This window comes from Cheilinus undulatus, linkage group 20 (genome assembly GCF_018320785.1).
Source record: "Cheilinus undulatus linkage group 20, ASM1832078v1, whole genome shotgun sequence".
Taxonomy (NCBI): Eukaryota; Metazoa; Chordata; class Actinopteri; order Labriformes; family Labridae; genus Cheilinus; species Cheilinus undulatus.
Genome location: NC_054884.1, coordinates 16223386 through 16243417, shown reverse-complemented (window position 1 = coordinate 16243417; position 20032 = coordinate 16223386). Strand labels below are relative to the sequence as shown.

General features: G+C 38.6%; 1 protein-coding gene across 4 annotated transcripts in view; it reads left to right on the top strand.

Annotated features, from left to right (window-relative positions):
• rab11fip3 (RAB11 family interacting protein 3 (class II)) overlaps window positions 1–20032 on the top strand; it is a 39600-nt gene that overhangs the window by 4480 nt on the left and 15088 nt on the right. For all 4 annotated transcript variants that reach the window (XR_005993474.1, XM_041815483.1, XM_041815482.1 and 1 more), the window contains exons 2-4: window positions 6918–7011; window positions 13781–13857; window positions 17654–17826. Coding sequence is in view for 3 of the 4 variants with exons in the window: in XM_041815483.1 (XP_041671417.1) it covers window positions 6918–7011; window positions 13781–13857; window positions 17654–17826 (344 nt within the window). In the remaining variant the exon portion in view is untranslated. The remainder of the gene's footprint in view (window positions 1–6917; window positions 7012–13780; window positions 13858–17653; window positions 17827–20032) is intronic.

Here is a 20032-nt window from a genome sequence, read left to right as displayed (position 1 = left end):
GCAAAATTTTACAACTATTTTCTTCTTATGTAAGTATCAATTCAGGAACTGTTTAGGCACAGCACATTTTGAAAAGTATGACTTTAGCAGCCATATTTGGGGGAAAAAAAAAAAAAAAAAGACACCCAACCTGCATATAATTGATCGGCTGCAAGAAACCTGATTGGAGCATCCCTAGAAATAATGATAGAATTGTATCATAGAACCCTTGTCATGATACTTACATCCTGAGTTTAGTGTATCTTTACAACCCTTGTCATTTGAAGTATTTATAGACCCATTTTTAAATTGGATTTATCTCTATATTTGAGCTTTCACATACTGAGCATTGTGATCAAAACTTTTTTTGACAACTTGACTTTGGGTTTGGATGAGGATGGAAACTTGTTGGTACTCCGCACACAGAGAGATGCAGTATCACTAATGCTGTTTAATCCCTTTGCACCCAGTTCAAAGCACTTCTATTGCCCCCAATCTGTCCTCTGTCTGGCCGTTAGTATCTGTAGATCCTCAGGCACAGAGCAGTGAAGGATTAAGAGAAAAGTGTATTTTCCTGAGTCAGAGGGACTCCATGGGTTTGGGGGTCTTGCGTTAATATTCTATGACCTCGTCTTTAAGGACAGAGAGGGCAAACTTTTGCCATTTTAGTCTGATTTAGAATGGATTTCCTCCTGTTTTGCTAGGGAGCACTAAAGGTGATGCATTTACATGACAGTGGGAGTAAATTTATTTAATAGGTGTGGTCTGCTTCAGTGTTATTCTGTCCTGTTTGGTTTCTGTTGGTGTTCTTCTGTTACACCTTTCCAACAGTTTCCTTCGGAAGGTTTGTTCCTTAAAGGTTTTCCTTGGACTTCTTACCTGATTGTGCAGATTGTGCAGCCGTCTTTGTGTCTAGTCTTGGAATATCTGGTTTCCTAGGCCCACAGGAGCTACTTCATGCCATTACAAGAAACTCCTCTCAGATTCCTGTCCTTTTTGTGATCAGAGAAACCAAGAGAGACTGAGGCTTTGGCAAGTTTTTTCTTTCACATTTACAACAGGTGAGCAGGCTGCAGACGTACTTGTCTTCAGAATTTGGGGAATGTTACATAATGCATGTAACCTCTGAGTGGATTTTGCATTCATAAGCTAAACTCAAGGATCTGTGGGAAAGTCAGGGCTGATGTAACAAGGTCTAAAGGCAGCTTTGTGAGAGCTGATTGTGTCTTGGCAGAGGTAGCAAATGGTTCACTGTTATATCAGATTGAAATTTATGAATGCTTTTGTATTTGAATAAGCGCTGCCCTGATATGTCCTTGTGTTTCTGGAGATAAAAGAGGTTTGAATAACCTCCACTCCTGTGCGGCTCTGATTAGTGCAATTCTGTTGTGAACCATGGTGGTAACAAGCACTTTAGAGTACCATTTAAAAAACCAATGGGCAATTAGGTCAAACTAAGTCATGTAAGTGGGACAAAATATCAAGACAGTAATGTATCACCATCCTGACTTCTGATACAATTATGACATTGCTTGTGCCAAATAGAGGTATTTCAATTTAAAAAGAAATAGGGGCTCTGAACAGATTTCTCAGTCAGTCACTTTGCCACCACTCCACGCCTCCTCTTTTGGTGCCAATGACATCAGTAAAGGCTGCATGAACCAAAGAAAATTGGTCATAGAGGAAGTAGACAGCAGGATGATGTTAGCCAGCGATGAAATGTTAAGCATGAACCAATGAAAGAGGTGAAATTTACACCAAATTCTACATTTTACACTGCAATCACCCCCCCACAAGTAGACAAGGACATCCATACGTTAACATGGTTTCTTTGTCATGTATATCATTTGTCTTTGTTTACTTTCCTTGTTTCTTTGTTAAGATACAACCAGTTTTCTGTTGGATTTTTTATTTAAATTATCAAATACAGAGAAGCGGTCTTTAAGCAGGCCATGCATGTGTATTATCCTGTACTGCTCTGCTAACATCCCAGCATCCTGTCAAAAGACAGCAGGAAGGTATTCATAAGGTATTTGCATGCATGATCAGTAGGCGCTTGTATGCTTAGCATGCAAATGTTTTCTCCAGAATGTTTCCAGGCTATGATAGTGGTGTTATTCATACAGACATTGCACTACTTTTTGTTTTTGATCACAGCATTATAATGTTATGTTAGTTGACATTTATGTAGAACGTTTTAGCAGAAAACAAGGACAGGCTGTTAGATGTTAACTTTTTGACTTATTAAAAGGGCAAACATATGCTCAGTCATTTTAAGTCAAATCATAGGCAGTCACTTTAACATGCTTAGCATATTAAAGTTCTGCCTACCTTTTTTCTGGGGAGGCATCTTTTTTAAGAGAGCCAGTTTGACATATAAGACAGCTTATTCGGCTACCCGAATAAGGTTGATATACAGCCTTGAAAAGTTAATTATGTGCCATAAAACTATCTGAATAACAGCATTTTTAAATTTCTTGACAGTGTTATGATTAGTTAATTCTGACCTACTTTCATTTATGCAGGTACTACGCTACCCTTTTGAAAAGTGTGATCATAATGGCATGACCTGCGGGCATGTGCAAAATCTGGGAATCGGTTCAAAAGATCTTTCTAACCACCAATCACTGGTTTCACTCGCTGGTTTTGACCCTGATTCTGCACAAAAGGCTCACAGGACTGCATTGTGGTTGTATCTCCCGTCAGTCGACAGTCCCAACCCTACTTTAGCCAACATCCCTCCCCTCACCCTCCTCTTTTATGTGCTGCCCCTCTAATCCACAATGGAATGTCCCATGCCCTAAAACGTCCCCTCTCCTGAGTTCACTTTTGTCTGTGTTAATGTTTTATATCCAAAGATCACTCTGCCTTTATTTTTTAAATCATCTTTCACCAAACCGCTGGGCATATGATCAGAGTTTTGTTTAGAAGCTATTGTGAAATCCCCTCCAGGAAAGACTTTTACCAAAGGGTATTCTTCTCCATGGGGTTATGCACAGCAGCGGTCTATGTGGAGGCGGTCAGGCGTGCCTCGGCACTGATTAGACACAAATAGAGGAAACAGAAAAACCACAGAGCCTGACAGAGCTTCGTTTGAATTTGGTCGTTATCTGCCTTACCAGTGTCTCTCAAGGCTGTGCTCGTTAGATATAACAATGCAAATTATTGCATAACCCACTTTTAAAGATAAAAAAATGAAGCCAGAAAATGAAATATAGGCATCAGAGGAAGTGTGTTAATTAAGGCTGCCCCTCAAGTCTACCATTTAGAACATCTGTTGAGAGGACATAAGTGCATTTCCTTAGTTTAATCCTTGTACTTTTGTTTTTAAGCTGGGTGATTGTACCCAGAGCAAAGCAGGAACAACAGCCAGGAAGGCTGTTCATTTTTCAAAATTGAATCTCAAGTGGGCCTTGCAGTGTTTTCCTAAATGCAGGATTATTTGCAGAGTTCTTCCTCTTGTAAAAAAACATAAAATGGTAGAAATTTGAATGTCAAATCAAACTTTCTTCAGGCACTTTGACAGTAGCGGAATCAGACAACACTTGAGCCCAGAGTCTGGTTTATTTTGTTCAGCGTGGATGCAAATGTACCTGCTTGGGCAATGGGCCTGGATCCACTTGGAGAGGTGGTCTGAAGTGTGATTCTAGCAGGATCTGGCATAGTTTGAAGGAGGTGTGAATGAGGGGGGGCACCGTGGTGTGGTTTGAATTATGCCTAATGTGAAAGCACCCTGAGCGACACTATTCTTTAGGAGGGGGCTGCGAGCTTAGCTGCCTTTAAGTTTTTGGAAGTGCTTTCATTTAAGCCGTCTTTTTCGGTCTTCATTTTTTAATTAAAACCCAAATTTGAGGGCGCACAGATGGGTTAGCGGTCTACAGCACCACCCATGTATGCAGCCTGGGTTTGAATCTGGCCTGTGGCCCTTTGCCGCTTGTCTCTCCCCACTCTCCTGTTTCCGGCTCTATCCACTGTCCTCCTATCAAATAAAGGCACAAAAAGCCCAAAAATAAATCTTAAAAAATACATTCAGGATTCTCTTATCCAAAACAGCCAGTTATCTGCTTAGTCAGCTAAGCAGACATCTAATATATGGAGGTTACAGTCAAAGGATCCATGCTAAGAGACTTGTACACATTCACTGTTTTTTCTCTGCTGTCAGGCCAGTCAGGGCAAAAAATGGTGAAAATACAGAATTAACCAGTTGTTCAAAAATCAGCCTCTCAGTGATGGGTTGCTCCAAACTAAGCTTCTGCTAATCTTGGCTCATTTGCTGGCTTAATCCCTTTTATATAGTTAAATCATATCATAGACTACTTTCTTATCTTTTTACAATTTGTATGTAGTAAGACTTATTTATCGTTCTCTATAATTATCAACTGTGTATTTTTTGTTTGTGGTCTTGCCAGGTGTCTGCCCTTGTTTTTGGAACTTTGAAGTATTTTTTTGTGTTAGCTTGATGTGGGACAACAGATGGAAATTAGTGACTCGCTAAATCTGGTGCAACCAAGTTTTCATTTAATTTGTATGAGCGATCAATGTCATTGCACACTGTCCCTTGATAAATAAATAAACTAAACTAAACATACTTGAAACACTATGAAAATACTTGATTAAAAGTATTTTAATGTCCATACGACAAACTGCACTTATTGAAACTGATAAAAACTGTAATGGGTCAGAAATGGGACTTGTTGACCGCTTTAGGAGTCTGGAGTGGTGCTAAACCGTCAAAAAGGTTAAAATATTGAAGCGTTGTATTGATCAGTCAAGTGTGATTCTGCTGATAAAATTTTGATTAGGGCACAGCCCTAGAAAGCTCCAAAAACATGTATTCGCTTGGAGTAACTAAATAAAATGGGGGAAGATTAACAGCTGTGGAGGGATTTTTCCTCAGTCTTGGGGCCAAACTACGACTGAACTGAAATCCCATTCACCTTTTAGTTTTTAGGTTAGACCTAGGAATAGCCGAAAGGCTCTGATCACAAGACCTAAGGGGCCTGGCACTGTTATGAAGGCTTAATATCTTAGATGTGGGCCATGGACGCCTTCCAGAGACAGTGTAGTAGATTTATATTGCTCTGGTTCCTCTGCTGTCAGAATGTTTAATCAAGCCTGTTCAGTGCTCAGTTAGCATTGTTCACTTCTCCAGTCTCTCACTGCCGATGCAATGAAGAAAAAAACTGACTGCTTAATGTAACTGTTATGTAAAAATGTCGTCAGTACCACAGACACTCATAGTTAATTCCCTACTGTTTTGTCACCTCACCCAGCAGCAGCTGAGGTGTTTCTGCAGCACTGCATGGAACAAGTGAGCTTTGATGCTCCATTCTGAAAGGGAAAATTGAAAGCTATATTGAAACGCCTCCCACTTACCTCAGAAAATGTATAGTTTTGATTGTTGGGAGTTTAATCTTTGCCAACTCTTCTCCAGCTTACAGTTTCAGGCAAATGCTTTTGGAAAGCATTGCTGAGGAGGTAGAAATGAGATGAACCTAAACTTAGCACTGCTATGTTAACCACCATTGAGTGTGATGAGCCACCTCCCCTCCTCTCTTTAAATACAGCTGGCTTTAATTCACCACACACCGATCATAAGCCACTCGGGTTTATTAGCAGTTTCAGCCTTCTCAGCCTCTTGACTCACGGCTCAGCGTTGCTAAGCAGATCAGCTTGTTTTTCATGTGTAACTGATACAAAAAGTGCAGAAAAAGAGAAGCCGCGCACTGAACGAAAGTCTTTGTAAAATGACCGTGTTCACATTGTACACTCATTTTCTTGAGGAATAAGGGAGCATGGGAGACCACAGAAACCTCAGCCAACACACTCCCAGGATCCCTCCCAGCCAGTGATACACGCCTGAAATTACACTGTAATAATGGGTTCAGGCAATTTGTGTGATGGTTGACATTTGCTTTAGTCTATTATTTGTGTAAATAGATTTTAATTGGCTGGCGCCTCTGATAAGCCACCATGTAAAGTTCACAGGTCTTTGGGAGCCAGATAAGTAGATTGTAAGCTTTAACTGGGGCAACATGCCAGGAGTTTAAGAGAAGGCTCTCTGAGTACATATCAGACAAGGTTTTTAGAAATCGGTCAATTTTTAGCAGGAATAGATGTTGATCCAATGTGTGCTGTGGTGTTTTCATGCTCTGAGGCCCTCCAGCTTAAAAATGACACATCTCTTGTTGCCAGGTTACCGACTGTAGGAATATACAGTATGCAGCTGCACTTACATAACCTGTCTTAACACTTCAGTGCAGCAGCATTTCTGTGCACAAATTCATGACTAGCTTCACACTAAATGCCTGCATGCATTTTGATAGATGCGCATAAAGAATGAGAAGTTTTCTGTTGTGGGATCACCCATCTTTTTAGAATGTGATTTCCCTTAATGTAAGTTGTTTTAAAGATTCTTTACCACTAATTTATTCATAACTTTAAAATCTCTCTGTGAGGTAGAACAATTTGTTTACAACTGTAAAGCTTTGAGTAACATCTTCTTACCAGATGCAAGAGGAGTAAAACATGTAACCTCAGCATACTTGTAAGCTCACATTTGCCTTCTCTGCAAGACTCCCCTCTAGAGTTGTTTTTATTGCTGCTTTTTTTGCTCCAGTAATCAGAATAACTTTACATAATTCTGCTGTAAAACAGTCATGTGAGTGGCATGACCTTAACATTGAAATCTTACTAGTTGTAACTATAGCTCAGCTCTAGTGGTTCTGGTGCATTCCTTTGGATTTCCATTGAATCCAGTATGCAAACATCAAAGTCAGTCATAAGGCCACATGTGTGGAAAACTTTCCCTTACATAATTGTTTGCATCATCTTGAAGCACCAAGCCAGAGTGAATGATACGTTTCTGGAAAAGGGTTGTTTTGTTGTGTAGCCATGATAACATAAAATTTGAATGCTGTGTTAATTTTATCTTTCAGGTGAAAGATTTGACCAAGTTTTTGGATCCCAGTGGACTTGGAGTGATCAGCTTTGAGGACTTCCACAGAGGAATCTCTGCAATTAGCAATGGAGGTGAGCTCAAAGATTAAGGACCTGATGGGTCTGCTTTCCCTCTTAACCCTTTACTTAATACCCTTTTTTATGAATTTCTGTCTAATTAGAAATGCCTTTTAAAGTAAACTCATCAGTTGGTTTGTCTAAGGCAGCAAACCTAATGAGCTGATTTCAAAACAATTTTCAAGTATTTAACTCTTCTTATTTTTATAGTGACTTAAACTCAATATACTCTTGAATTCTTACCTCCTTTACAGAGAAATATCATGCAGTGTGAGTGCAATTCTAATGATAATCTACATCTATACATTTATCTGGCTTTACTACTCCAGTTTTCTTTTTTTTGTATTTTATTTTCACTAACCTGATGTTAACCTGATTCTGCTGTTCAAAAAGTTGACAAAAATGCTTCACCAGCAGCAAATTCTTACCTACATTTAGTCTTGAGCATCTGGTTCCATCTCTCAGAATTCCCCAGAGTACCAAATATTGTTGTCAACACAGTATGTTCACATTTATCGTTCACTAGAGGTGAGGGATTTCAGAGACTGACCCAAATTCTTTGTAAGTGGACTCTAAAAGCTTTTATTTTTTCTTTAACCATTTTCTGTCTTTCTGCTCTACTTTAAAATCCTGCTGTAGGTTGTATTGACACTCTTGAAAAAGAGATTTTTAATCTCAATGAGTTTTGTTCTCCTGGTTAAATGAAGGTTAAATAAATAAAATAAAATTTTTAGAATCCACCGTTTTATATGATGGATTTAATGAATTGATGTCATCAGAAAGGCTTTCAGGTCTTTAGCAGCTTACAGAGCATGTTCGTTACGTTGACACTTAGGTCATGGTGATGTCACAGCAAGTTCACCTCGATCCACAGCCAACCCAATCTATCGATCAGCAGTACTCTTTTCCCTCAGCTTTCTGGGTTGCACTGCTCGGGTTACTCAGAACATTAATAAGTCATGCACTGGAAAGCATGAGATGCTCACACTCGCATGGGCTCACTGGCGAGCTTTCAGAGCAGGAGTAGCAAAGAGATGAGGTTTGAGCAGAGTCCTATTCACCTAAATAATTAACTGTCCTCTGTCTTAGCCACTGTCCTCTCTCTTTCCCCTTTGTTTCTCTGCTTCTTGTCTCTAATTGCTAAGCTGTGTCAGAAAGCCAGATTGACAGAAAAAAAAGGTCTGCATTGACTGTTTTTCTGAACAAATGTTGCTGTAATATATAGTAAAAGCCAAGACAAAAAGTACTGTAGTGGCCAAATTCTGGGGAAAAGCTTACAAAATTGATTTTAATACATTTTCCTGTGGCTTCTCACTCAGGATGGGACAATGAGATGTGCTTTTGAGTAATATTATTCCACTATGCTCCTTTTAAGAAGTAGCACAAACATGAATTCTTAAAAATCTATTTACTTAAAGTAGATGGACAAAGAACCAAGAAACTTGTAATAGCCCCATACGTATTATTATGTTATTTACTTTCAGGTTTAAGGTGTTTTTGGTATCCAGCTACTTCCAAACAAGCATTACTGTGAGCTAAGAATGAATACCTTTTCTATTGCATTATGTAGTACTTTTACAGACGTACCTCAAAAAAATAGAATATCATGATAAAGTTAATTTTTTTGTAATTTAATTTAAAAAGTTAAACTTGCATATATTTTAGATTTCTAACACATAAAATTGAACATTTAAAAGGGTTTTCTAAAATATAGCTAATGAAAATCATAAAACTGTATCTCAAAATATTAGTTTTGTGAAGTCAGTGTTCTTGTCAGTTATTTATTGAAAAGAGCACTAATCAGCTGATTAACTCAAAGCACCTGCAATGGTTTCCTGAGCCTTCCTTCTTTTACTCTGGTTCAGTATACACAACCATAAGAATGGTTAGCAGTATTAGCAGTATTTTTTTATTGTTAATTTGTAATGATATGGATCACTTTTTCCTGCCTGCACTGAGTAATCTTAGAGCAGACGGCATGCAGCATTTAATTAATGAGGTGAAGAAAAAGAAAGATTCCGATCAGGGCTTCATGACCAAACATTATCTTTTTCTCCTCTGCTCTCTGTCTGTATCAGACACTAACCCTTATGTTTACTCTTTATTTAAATAGGGGTGTAACAGTTCAAAGGGGCGACAGTTCGGTTCTCACTTCAGTTTTCAGCTGACTGTTTGATAGAACTTCAGTTCATCGATTAAAAGAAGATAAAGTCCCAGATTTGTAATTCTAGATGTCATATTTTTGTTTAGTCACTGATCAGTCATAAAGCTGGGATAAAACTGTGTTAAGTAGAGTATTTGTCTGATTTCTTGGTTGCAGAATGTGCAACCTGGAACCAAGCAAAACGACCTCCTTTTAAAACAGCACTTGAGCTTCTCACACCAACCTTGTTAATATGTTTCAGAGACAGCAGATTGATGTTTATCTAATGTAGAAGGATGAGTCATGAATCATTTAAATAATGCTGTTTTGGTTTTTTCGTCCACATATCAGATTAAAAATGCCATGTATTAGAATCAACACAGACATCACTGTCCCACTTTCCTGCTACTCAATTTTCCTTCCTATTCTTCAGCAGTTTCTGTATGATCAGCAATGTGGGGAATGAATCACATATTTCCAGCTGGAAGACAGTTCTCTATTGGTGTGGGAAGACCAGACTTCTGTTGTAACTTCCCAAATACTGGCACACTAGTGACAAAATTCCACCCTGCTTGTAAAACTGGGTTTTTAGTCCTTTTGCATACAAACTGTTGACCTTTTAGATGATCTAGAGTCATGTCATGTTCTCTATCATATCTACTAGCACCTTCACTTTGGTGATGGTTGTAAACCTGCTCCTCCAGCTTTTAACAAGTTCCAATATAAACAATAATACACTCCACCTTCTTTTTCTGCTTCATTCCTGCTCTACATGTCACTGGCAAGCTACCTAGCTGGCTAGCTTTTTAATAAAGACAAGCCTGCAGGCCATGGAAATGCCTTGTCCCCTGTAGTTTCTATGGCATGTCTGGAAGTACAAAAAAAAAATATCCTTGTCCTCTGATATTTTGTCAATATGCCAAGAGACTGCAGGTGTGTTGCTCCAACAGAAGCCAGCTTCTCCTCCACAGCCCCTTTGGGTGCAGACTCATTTCTCTTAAACTGCCTGCAATGTGTACAAGTCACCAAGAACAGTGTGGGTTATGTAAGACCAGCGGGCACAAAGCCCCCTGGAGTCTCGTGTAGAACACTGTTTGTGCTCTATTCTCTCAGTAGGGTGCTATTCATGGCTCTGTTTACTAGATACAGGAGCCACAGTGGCTGATGGGACTCTGCCTTGTTTGCACGTCTCAGGTTACATCACAGGTGCTTTACACACAGCCTGTATTGACTAACTAGAACGGGTCACATGTTGTCCGTTTTTATTGTTTTATTTTGCTTCTACCTTTATTACGTGACGTTCTGCAGCCCTTTAAATGAGAGTAAAAATGTTACATAATGTTTACAGTCACATCATGCTTAGATTGCTGACTGTAAATATGCCAAGGTAGGGCAGCTGGGCCACGAGCTGATAATGTGCTGATGCATGGTTGAGCAAACACAATGCAGACAGAAATATCAGGTCATCCCATTCTAATATTTAACATCAGTCTGATCACAGTGAAGTCCGCTTTGTTCCTCATTAAAGGCGAGGTTTTTTCTATTAGAAAATGAAAATGCAAGTAATTATACCCAAGTAGTTTTGATAAATATGTCCTGTTTCTTTGTTAGGAACAAAATCATGTCGGCTGGCATGTGGTGGATGAAATTTGTTCAGTTTTTAGAAAGATAAGGACACTACTTACAGCATTGATCCTCTTCGTGTTTGGCAGATATTCAAACTAACATTTTAATATTTTCAACCAAAAACTGGGGCGCAAGCTAGTATTGAAGCCTGCTGTGTCTTCATCAAATAATCATTTCAGTGATGGTAGATTAAATTCACATTTACTCTAAGGTTATCAAACACTTCAGTACTTACGCACTAAGGCTAAACAATTAATCGAAATGTAGATTTAATCACAATATGTCCAGAAAGTGCATTTCTTTAACCTGAAACCTGTGTCTAGTTTAATACAATTATTTGCTCTAGAGTAGAGGTAAGCCGGTATTAATACTGTCACCGGTAAAATTTTTGCCACGGAATGGAGTTCTGCAACACAGCCATCATCGGTTTAAATGCCTATATTGTGCTGTGATGCACGTGCGAGGCATATCTGCTCTCACAGCTGGCAGAGCAGTTGATTTTTGATGGACAGCTCAGGCTGAGTCCAGTCAATAGCATGTTTAGCTTGAGTATCACGTGTAGCCAGGTAACTAACCGAATGTTACCTGCTCTTGCAGTCGAAACTAAGCACGGTTAGTAGGCAAACACGTGTTTTTTTTCTTGAAGTTTGGCATCTTGTCGGTAAGTGTGCCGTCTCTGTCAGCCTGCCTGGGGCTTTAACACAAGCTAAGTGCTGCTTTGGTTGGTCTCAGTTGGTCAAGAGCCCAGCGCTGTGGGACTTCCTCTTACAACAGCTTAAACAACCGTTTAAAGGTCTGTCTTAACTTTTGAATATCTTTTCTAAGTCCACAGTTAGTCAAAGATCCAGGCTGCGATGTTAAACGAGGTCAGAAAAGCTGCTGTAAACTAGCTGCAAAAACCCTCCGGTATGGCAGTCAAAGCTAAGCGAACTTAATGCTAAACACAGTACTTCCATCAAGCCCTTCACAATAAAAGTCGGCGGCTGTTATTTTTCACCAGCGCCTTTATTGTGAACGCCTTCACCAGGAAACGTGCTTAAGTCATTAGCAGCTTAACACACCTCATCAGGATAGAGATGAAATGTGAAACTTGGAGTGCAGTTAGACAGGAGTAAACCTAGAGAGACTTAAAAAAAAAAAACACCCACAAAAGAAATGTCTGTGTTCTTATGCTTAGACATAAAGTGAGTATGCCATCAAAGGCTTGTTTTAAGGGGCAAAGGGGGTTAATAATATTTGAAATTGGATTGAAAAACATAAACCCCCAATAATTTTGTAATAGCGTGATATAATACCATTACCGTCAAAGGAATGAAAAACACCATGATAGGATTTTTAGGCCATATCGCCCAGGCCTACTCTAGAGGTGATATGCTCTACACATCATGCAAACATTCAAATGTCATTTTTAAAAATATTTTACAAAAGAAATCTTTCTTTCCTTTTTTTGTGTGTCCTTTTCTTAGTCAAAATGAGAATACAACAGAATGATCATTCCTTCAATACAACATTATCGAATTTGTGACAAGAATCAAAATAATTGATATGTTGTTTATGATATAGAATTAAGTTTTTGCTTGTGTTTGTTGAGAAATAAGTAGGATGAAGAGCTTAAAATGTATTCTCATATTAAATCACAATTGCAATATGTGGGGAAAAATTCCTAATTGCAGTATTTTCCCAAATTGATCAGTCCTATAAAGTACTTTTCTGATACCTTGTACCTGCGTTCCACATTAAAGGAAGGTTTTTTTTCTATTAGAAAATGAAAATCCAAGTATTTCTACTTAGTAGATTTCCTATAAAGTACTTTTCTGATAACCTTGCAAAGCAGATGGATACACCCATTTCCGTGTTTCTCACTGGCAAATCCATCTGGCAAAGCTCCCGTCTGAACCGTTTGGGCCCGGTTAGAAAGTGACAGGACCAATCCACAATGAGGGGCAGTACTCTTGGGTGCAGCGGAATCGTGACGTAAGCAAGCAGCCTCTTCGTTAAAAGAAGAACAAAGATCAGCATTGAGTTGTTTTCTTTTGAAAAACGACAAAAGTTGTGTACTGACATGTCTACAGTCGCCATGGTTCACATTATGCAGTTCTATATTGAGTTTATTCCTTCGATGGGGTGCAGCTCGATAGCGGCTACATCAAGTGTTTTGTTGCTCTGATTGACCCGTAAAGATGTGACAGACAGAATGTTCATCCAATCACCCTCCAAGTTTTCTTTCAAAGGCTCTGCCCTTTCCCAAACGCTGTCTATAAGAGGTTTACCAGATGGATGTGTGAAACAAATCTATCTAGCATGTCAGGTTATTTTTGTCATACCTTTTTCAAAAACATAAAAAAAATGCTGAAAAATACAGAAACTAAAAAGGTCTCTTATGATTAATCAGTATATACCCATTAAAAATGGCAACAGATTTCCTTAAATTAAAAAGAATTATTATAAAATAAATGATAATAAATATAATATTAAAGAGATAGCCACCTGTTTTGTTCCCTTTACAGGCAAGACATATACACACTTTCTACAAAAATGAATGGAAAATTGAAAAACCTTTTAACGGAGCAATAAAAGTAGAAATAAAATATATCAGTAAGGGGTCAAAAAATAAATTGCTTATTGTACAATAGAATTTGAAATGTATGGTAAAGATTGCCTTTTTGTTGTGCAGCTAACTGTACAGTAGTTTTTTCTCTGATACAGCAAAGCATCAGGTATAATGTGTTTTTGTTCTCAGTATTAATTAGTGTTTAATTCTTAGGTAATTGTCAGTCATTAAAATGTTGTTTGGGTTAAATTTAGTCACAATTGTTGCACATTTATAAAACATTGGCATTCAAAGCTATAACCTGCTGTGAACCCCTTTCCCTATAAAAAAAGATATTTTGTTTGCTTATGGGTTTTGGTGCTGCACAGACACTAGGCTTTTGTTTGTTGATCCTCCTCTGTTGTTTGACTTGAAGTGTTTATTCTGCACACACTGAGCCTGTTTTCTTCTTCGTATATCTGCAGGTCCAGAGCCTCAGCTCTACAATGTAAACTACAGTCCAGGGGATGGAGCTGTGGGATGTCCCGAGGAGTACGACGAGGTGAGGCACCACACAAGAGGCTCAGACTCTCCGTAGATGTACATGCGGTCCAGTTGTTTGGCCTTCAGTTATGATCAGTGCACACTGCAGCTTATGGTGGAGGTCACAGTCTGAACTCAATGTGCACTCTCACTCTTTCCTCTGTAATTCACAAAGCGGCTCACAGAGCTATCATTACCTCTCTGTGAACGTTCCACAGACTCAACCTCCCGGTTTGGCTGACACTAAATAGCATCTGGCATGCTATGCTTTTCAGTATTCTTTGACAAATATTGAATTAGCTGGAATGTGCACTTAGTTTTTTTTCTTACATCTGTGTGGATGTGTGTTTATACAGTTGTGGTCAGCATATCTGGAATTCCTGTCTCCTCTTGTGCACCGAACTTGTATATTTAACCATCATTGTTGCTGGCCTCCGCAAAATTGGAGTGTTTCTGCTATTGTGTGCACTTTTGGCACTGCAGGACTGTGACTGTTGTTTTAGCAGCAGGACATTACACTGTGTCAGCACCCTCTTTTGGTAGGGTTTAGAAATGCAGGCCAGTGCACCACAATACAAATGGATTCCTTGTGCTTAAACCAATTTCACAGGCTCCATAAGTTGATTGTGGCACTATAAAAAGAAGCCTTTTTTTGAGATCCTCTGGTAGATAAACATATAATATTGTGAGTATGCAGACTTTTTAAGGGAATAGTAAAACCAAAAAACATGGAATAATAACATAGAATCTAAGATTTTTATAGTATCATTGGGTTTATTGACTGCTCCAGGGTTACACAACACATTAAATGCATTCTTGACATGAAGGGAACATTTTTTTATAAAAATCATGGGAACCCAGACAGTTACATAAAGAAAGTATGCGAATGGATTTTATAGTGATCACTTTTAAAAATACACACATCAATATACATGTTTTGAATAGTTAAATCTCTTCTCTTGTGTTTGATAAACTGCAAAACTCGGTTATGGAAGTGTATGTGTCTAACCTTTTGTCTGAAAATATCTAATTCTTATTCAATGAATATCTGCACTTAATAGAAGTTAGCTTGGCTATTGTTTGGGCTTTTTCAGATCTATTATTAATGATTTTAAATGGTTTTCATCTTGTTTTTCTTTTGTTTTTAAAAGTGCATCAAAATAATAAAGTCAGATTTGTATAATACATGATAAACAGTTGTTTGTAAGCACGCAAACTTCATGTCACTCCTGCTTCAGTCAGGGCCTGGCCCCCTAGCCAAAGAATCTAGATTCACTGATTGTGAATCTAACAAACACATGTTATGCACATAAGATGAACAACCAGCTGCAGGAAGGGGAGGTCTGTGGATGGGACAGAGAGGGCAACAAGGGAAGGAAAGGGGGCTAAACTTTTACTCGGGTAAAAGTTGGTCAACTTTTTCCCTCGTTCATCATAGGACTGATTCACAGAGACACTGTGATGCAGCTTCATTCCTTTAAAAACATTTTGTACTAAGACTGAAAAATCCAAGAAGCAAACTTGGAAAAGACAGGAGACAGTAGGGCTGCTTAATCATCGCAAAAAATAATCATCATGAATAGTTTTATTATTGAGATCATGAATATGAAACACAATTACTTGTTGATTTTGCAATGGTAGCACCACATTCATCTATCAAACCTAGTCATTCCTAACACAACAAAAACAAGCAATAAAAAAAATGACTGGAAAAATGCAAGTATTTGAAAATAATGCTATATAAAAATTAAAAAGAAACATAAAACTCCTGTCGTGGCAAAATAAGAACAAACATAGGAGTGTTTATCACATGGACAAAACAACTGCAGCATGGCATGCAGTGCAGAAGTCGATTAATCATGATTATTTTGTTCTTATAATTGTAGGAAGTCTAACTTGTGATTGAAATTGAAATTTGAAAGATTACCCAACTCTAGTAGACTGTACTGAAGTTCCTACTTGATCTAAACTTTTTTTTTAAATTATCTTATTTGTCGAGACAAGCAAGCTCCTCTCTCACTCATCTAAGGCCAATAAACTTGTCTTAAAGGGGTAAAATATGTGACCTTTAAAATGAGATGTATTGGTCATACTATCACATGAACACAGTTTTATTGCTTCAGCTTTAAATTGCTGAAATGATTAGTCAAACTAATTATACTTTAAATTCTATAAGAGAGCTCTAATCTAAGTATAAGAAATGAAATTGAAAATATCCACTATCAAAAAAAGAGCGAAGTTGCTTTGAATCCAAGCTTACATTCTTTAATATCGAGTGTTTTATAAAGTGTCTCCACTGGAAGCTCTAAGCAGAGGTTTGGGGAAGTTTGTGTTTATGTTTGAAGTGCTCGCCACACCTGTGTCCATGGCCTTGTTTTTTCCCTCCAATTTCTGGCAGAAAAGGGTTCCTCTCTCTCAATGGCTGCGCTGTTCTCGCCCTGTTTGCTCTCAAAACAGGCAAGGTGAAGCTGTTCAGCTGAAGCCTGGCATAAGAGAAAAGCAACGCCCCATCCACCCTGTTTTTCCTTGACTAAATATTTTCAGGCATTGCTTACCTTCACATTTCCATCTCACATTTTGATTAGAAATAGAAACACTCACAAACAGCAGAAGAAGCCCTCCCACCTATCATAAGCAGGGTTTCAACAGTATGTTGACTTTATATTGGCACATAGTTGGACAGTTATAACAGGCTACTGTGATGTATAGCCCCTGTTCACTGTCCAGGCTACAAGATGTAGAACATGGTTTAATGATTTATTCACTCCCTCTTGGCCAGGAAGTGAAGTTCCCAGGAGCCAGGAAAGATTAAACTGCTCCTCAGCTGATCGGTGCTGTTTTAACTCGGGCCTATCTCGTTGAACACCAGCTGATTGAATATTACAGCTCTGTGCTACTCTTTGGACTTTGTCTCCTCCCCTTTGACCACACAGCGGAGCTGAACAAGGTGTCACAGTATTTTCCATTTTTCAAACATACCCTTACTCTCACTCTCTTTCACTGGGAGTGAAGTAGAGGAAGCATTAGTATGAGTTATGAGGACACTCTCATGGCAGGCCAGCTTCCCTGTGTGTGAGCCCAGGCAGAGAGAATGGTTCTGGGCATGGTGGATAGCCCTCTGAACCCTTCTCCTGACGCTTCTTTTATAACGGTACGTTGGCCTTTCAATGACCCACCTGTCAGTGTCTTCATAATTGCTTCATATCTCTGATCTCTGATATCTGGTTACGAAAGCCTCAGATGTTCCTTTCTGATTTTGAGTTTTGTACTCTGCATTTGGTATTTTTCTCTTTGCTCGTTTTGTTAAACTTGTTGCTTAGAGGCATTGATGCGGCAGGTTTTTGCTTGGAACAATTGTCTGGATCACTACAGCCTGTCTCTGAAGCCAGTTTTTGCTCTGTAATATGTTTGATTGTAGGCATCGTAATCGTTGTAGGCTTCATGGATTAAAATAGATTGTCATGGAAACGGCTGCTTTTTTCTTCATTATCTAATTGGCCTGTAGGAGTGTGGTTGGCCTTTTGCTTCTAACTATTGTAGATAATCCTGATTTGCATTTTTTGATAATTTCATATTCAAGGCATATAATGTCTGGCCTTGTTTATCTTAAAAATGATGTTAACAGTGTGCTTAACATTTCTTGTTTATATATGCACTTTTGCTATAATGGAGAAACGTTTTTTAAGAGCCATGATATTATTTAATTCAGAAAATACAGTAAGTTCAACTTCAAGGCTGCCTTGTTTGTTCAGATCAGTATTTTGCTTGATAGCCTTTTATGATGCACATATCTTGTTCTGCTTCTCCTCCTGCAGCAAAATGAGGTGACGGACAGTGCATACCTGGGCTCTGAGAGCACTTACAGTGAGTGTGAGACCTTCACAGATGAAGACACAGGGGCCCTGGTACCCCCCGAGATGCACGAGGATGTGGAGACAGACAGCGGCATCGAGGCCACACTGCACGACCCTGAAGACGCTGGAAATAGGTCAGTAAGAGTGTCCCCTTCATCATCATCCCCAGCTAAAATACTCCTGTATTTTCAATAGAAATGTATCCTCTGCTTTTTGTTTGGCACTGGGACGCTGAATGGCATACGCAATAAATCATAATCTACTTCTCATGAGATCAACGTCATAACACTGCCGGTAATCGCTACTAGCTGCAGAATTTACTGAAAATGTGTGTCAAATCTTCAGCTGAGGGTTAGCTGTGGACTTGCCCTGTTCTAACCTTTTACACAGATCACGTGCTTATGAGTCCTGCATGCTCAGCGCTGGATCACTCAGGTTCTATTTGGGTCACCAGACAGGCATTAAACGGTCTCCACTTAATCAAAGTAATGTCTTTTTTCCCCTTATATGCACCAGTATAAAGAAAGTCAAACATCGATGATGTTAGTTTTTCTTTGAATTGTAGATCAAATGGTGCACACTATGATAAGTCTTAGGCATTTTAAGGAACACTTCACATGGTCTGCTGGGACACTGAACTGTTAATGTTTTCTCTATGGCTGAACAGGAAAGCTCCTCACAGATAACTTGAAATGCACACACTGGCTGTGTGAGCAAGACCTTGAACAGAGAAAACATTTCCACCATTTTTTACCCAAGTCATTTGTCTGAGAGGATCTTCGCTTTATAGGCTGGGTAGGGAACTGGATTCTTTGTTTATGATAAACTCTTATATTTGTCACAGTAGGTAAATTTTTTATTCCATTCCTCTTGTGTTTTTCAAGAATTGAGCAGCTTGAGTATTTTTCTGGGAACCACTTTGGTTCTATTCATAGTTTGGAAATAGCAGTTGATTAAGAAAATAGTCACGGTTGCCGTCTTCGAGCTTTTGTACTGTTCAGATCTATTTCTAAAGGGCTATTGCATATTTCTTTTTGTTTGTGTTGCATATTTGAGTCTTTATTAATGGGAGGCTGAATTCGTGGTTATTTTTGGCTTAGGATTAAGATAGAATTTCATGCTTACTGAAGATGTTTTACTGTGATTGGCATGAAATTTCTTCAAATAGTGAGACAAAATATTGACTTGTAGATAGAAGATTTTTACCAAAGCATGCAGGTGTGTTTCAGGTTGTCAAAACTGTCGACACTTTGATACTTAATTGATACCATGTTTTAAAACTATCAGTCTATGCTTTTTTAATGATTGTAATGTGCAAAGAAATAGAAAAGAAATATATCTTCACTCATATCTTAACCTTCACAAATACATCAGAAACATTTAGGCACTGAAATGTAGCCCAGAGTTGCAATTTTTCTACTAAAAACTAGAAATGACACTGTATTTGCAGTCTTAAAACAGCTGTTGCTATTGTTTGATTTTTACTTGAATCACATTGAAGTTTCAAACTCTATCATGACAACCCTTGGTACTGTGTTTTTTGTGTGCAAAGGAAAGAGCAAGAACAAAAGATTTTACTGACTAAAGGGAGTTTTAATCAATCATTTACAAAAAAGAAAGAGGACAAAGAACTACCCAAACATATACTTTGGTAAGATGTGACATTATGAACAAATTTGTGTCCTTTGAGACGGGGCAGACTTGAACCAACTGTCTCTGTGAGTATGTGTTACAGTATTTCCCTCAAATAAGCAAGTGAAGGAGGAGATTGTATTTATTTCCCAGCAGTGCTCAAAGCCTTGTTATGACCCTGGTTTCTCTCATTTTAGTTGGTTTTATAAGTTAGTATCCTAACTTAACTAGGATCCTTTCTTATTTGCAGCAGATGAATTCTATTTGGACATTCTTGTCAGAGTAGTTTTTAGGGCAAACAAGGGAGGAAGTGTTGAGATCTGAGGCCTCATCTGCTGACTGTGTGACCTGTCTATCCGACTCATTGACGGATTGGGGTCCTCTGCCTGACATGGATGCGTTTGGACTTCCCATTCCATGACTGAGGCTTGAATTCCAGGAAGTGTTGAGTTGGCGCTTTTTTGTTGTTGTTTTCCCGTTTTTTTCCCTGTGGCATGAGATAATCTGATTCTATGCACTTACTCATACCGCTGGGCTGCTAAATCTGCTGCTGACAGGAAAATTACTCTTAGACTGTGTGACTCTGGGATCTACAGATTCTCTCATTTTGGCTTTTTGTTTAATAAAGATTTTGGAAACTCATGGTTTGATCATCTCCAACATCAACTGAATATCTTGAATGTCTGTCAACAGAGTTAAGTGAACATC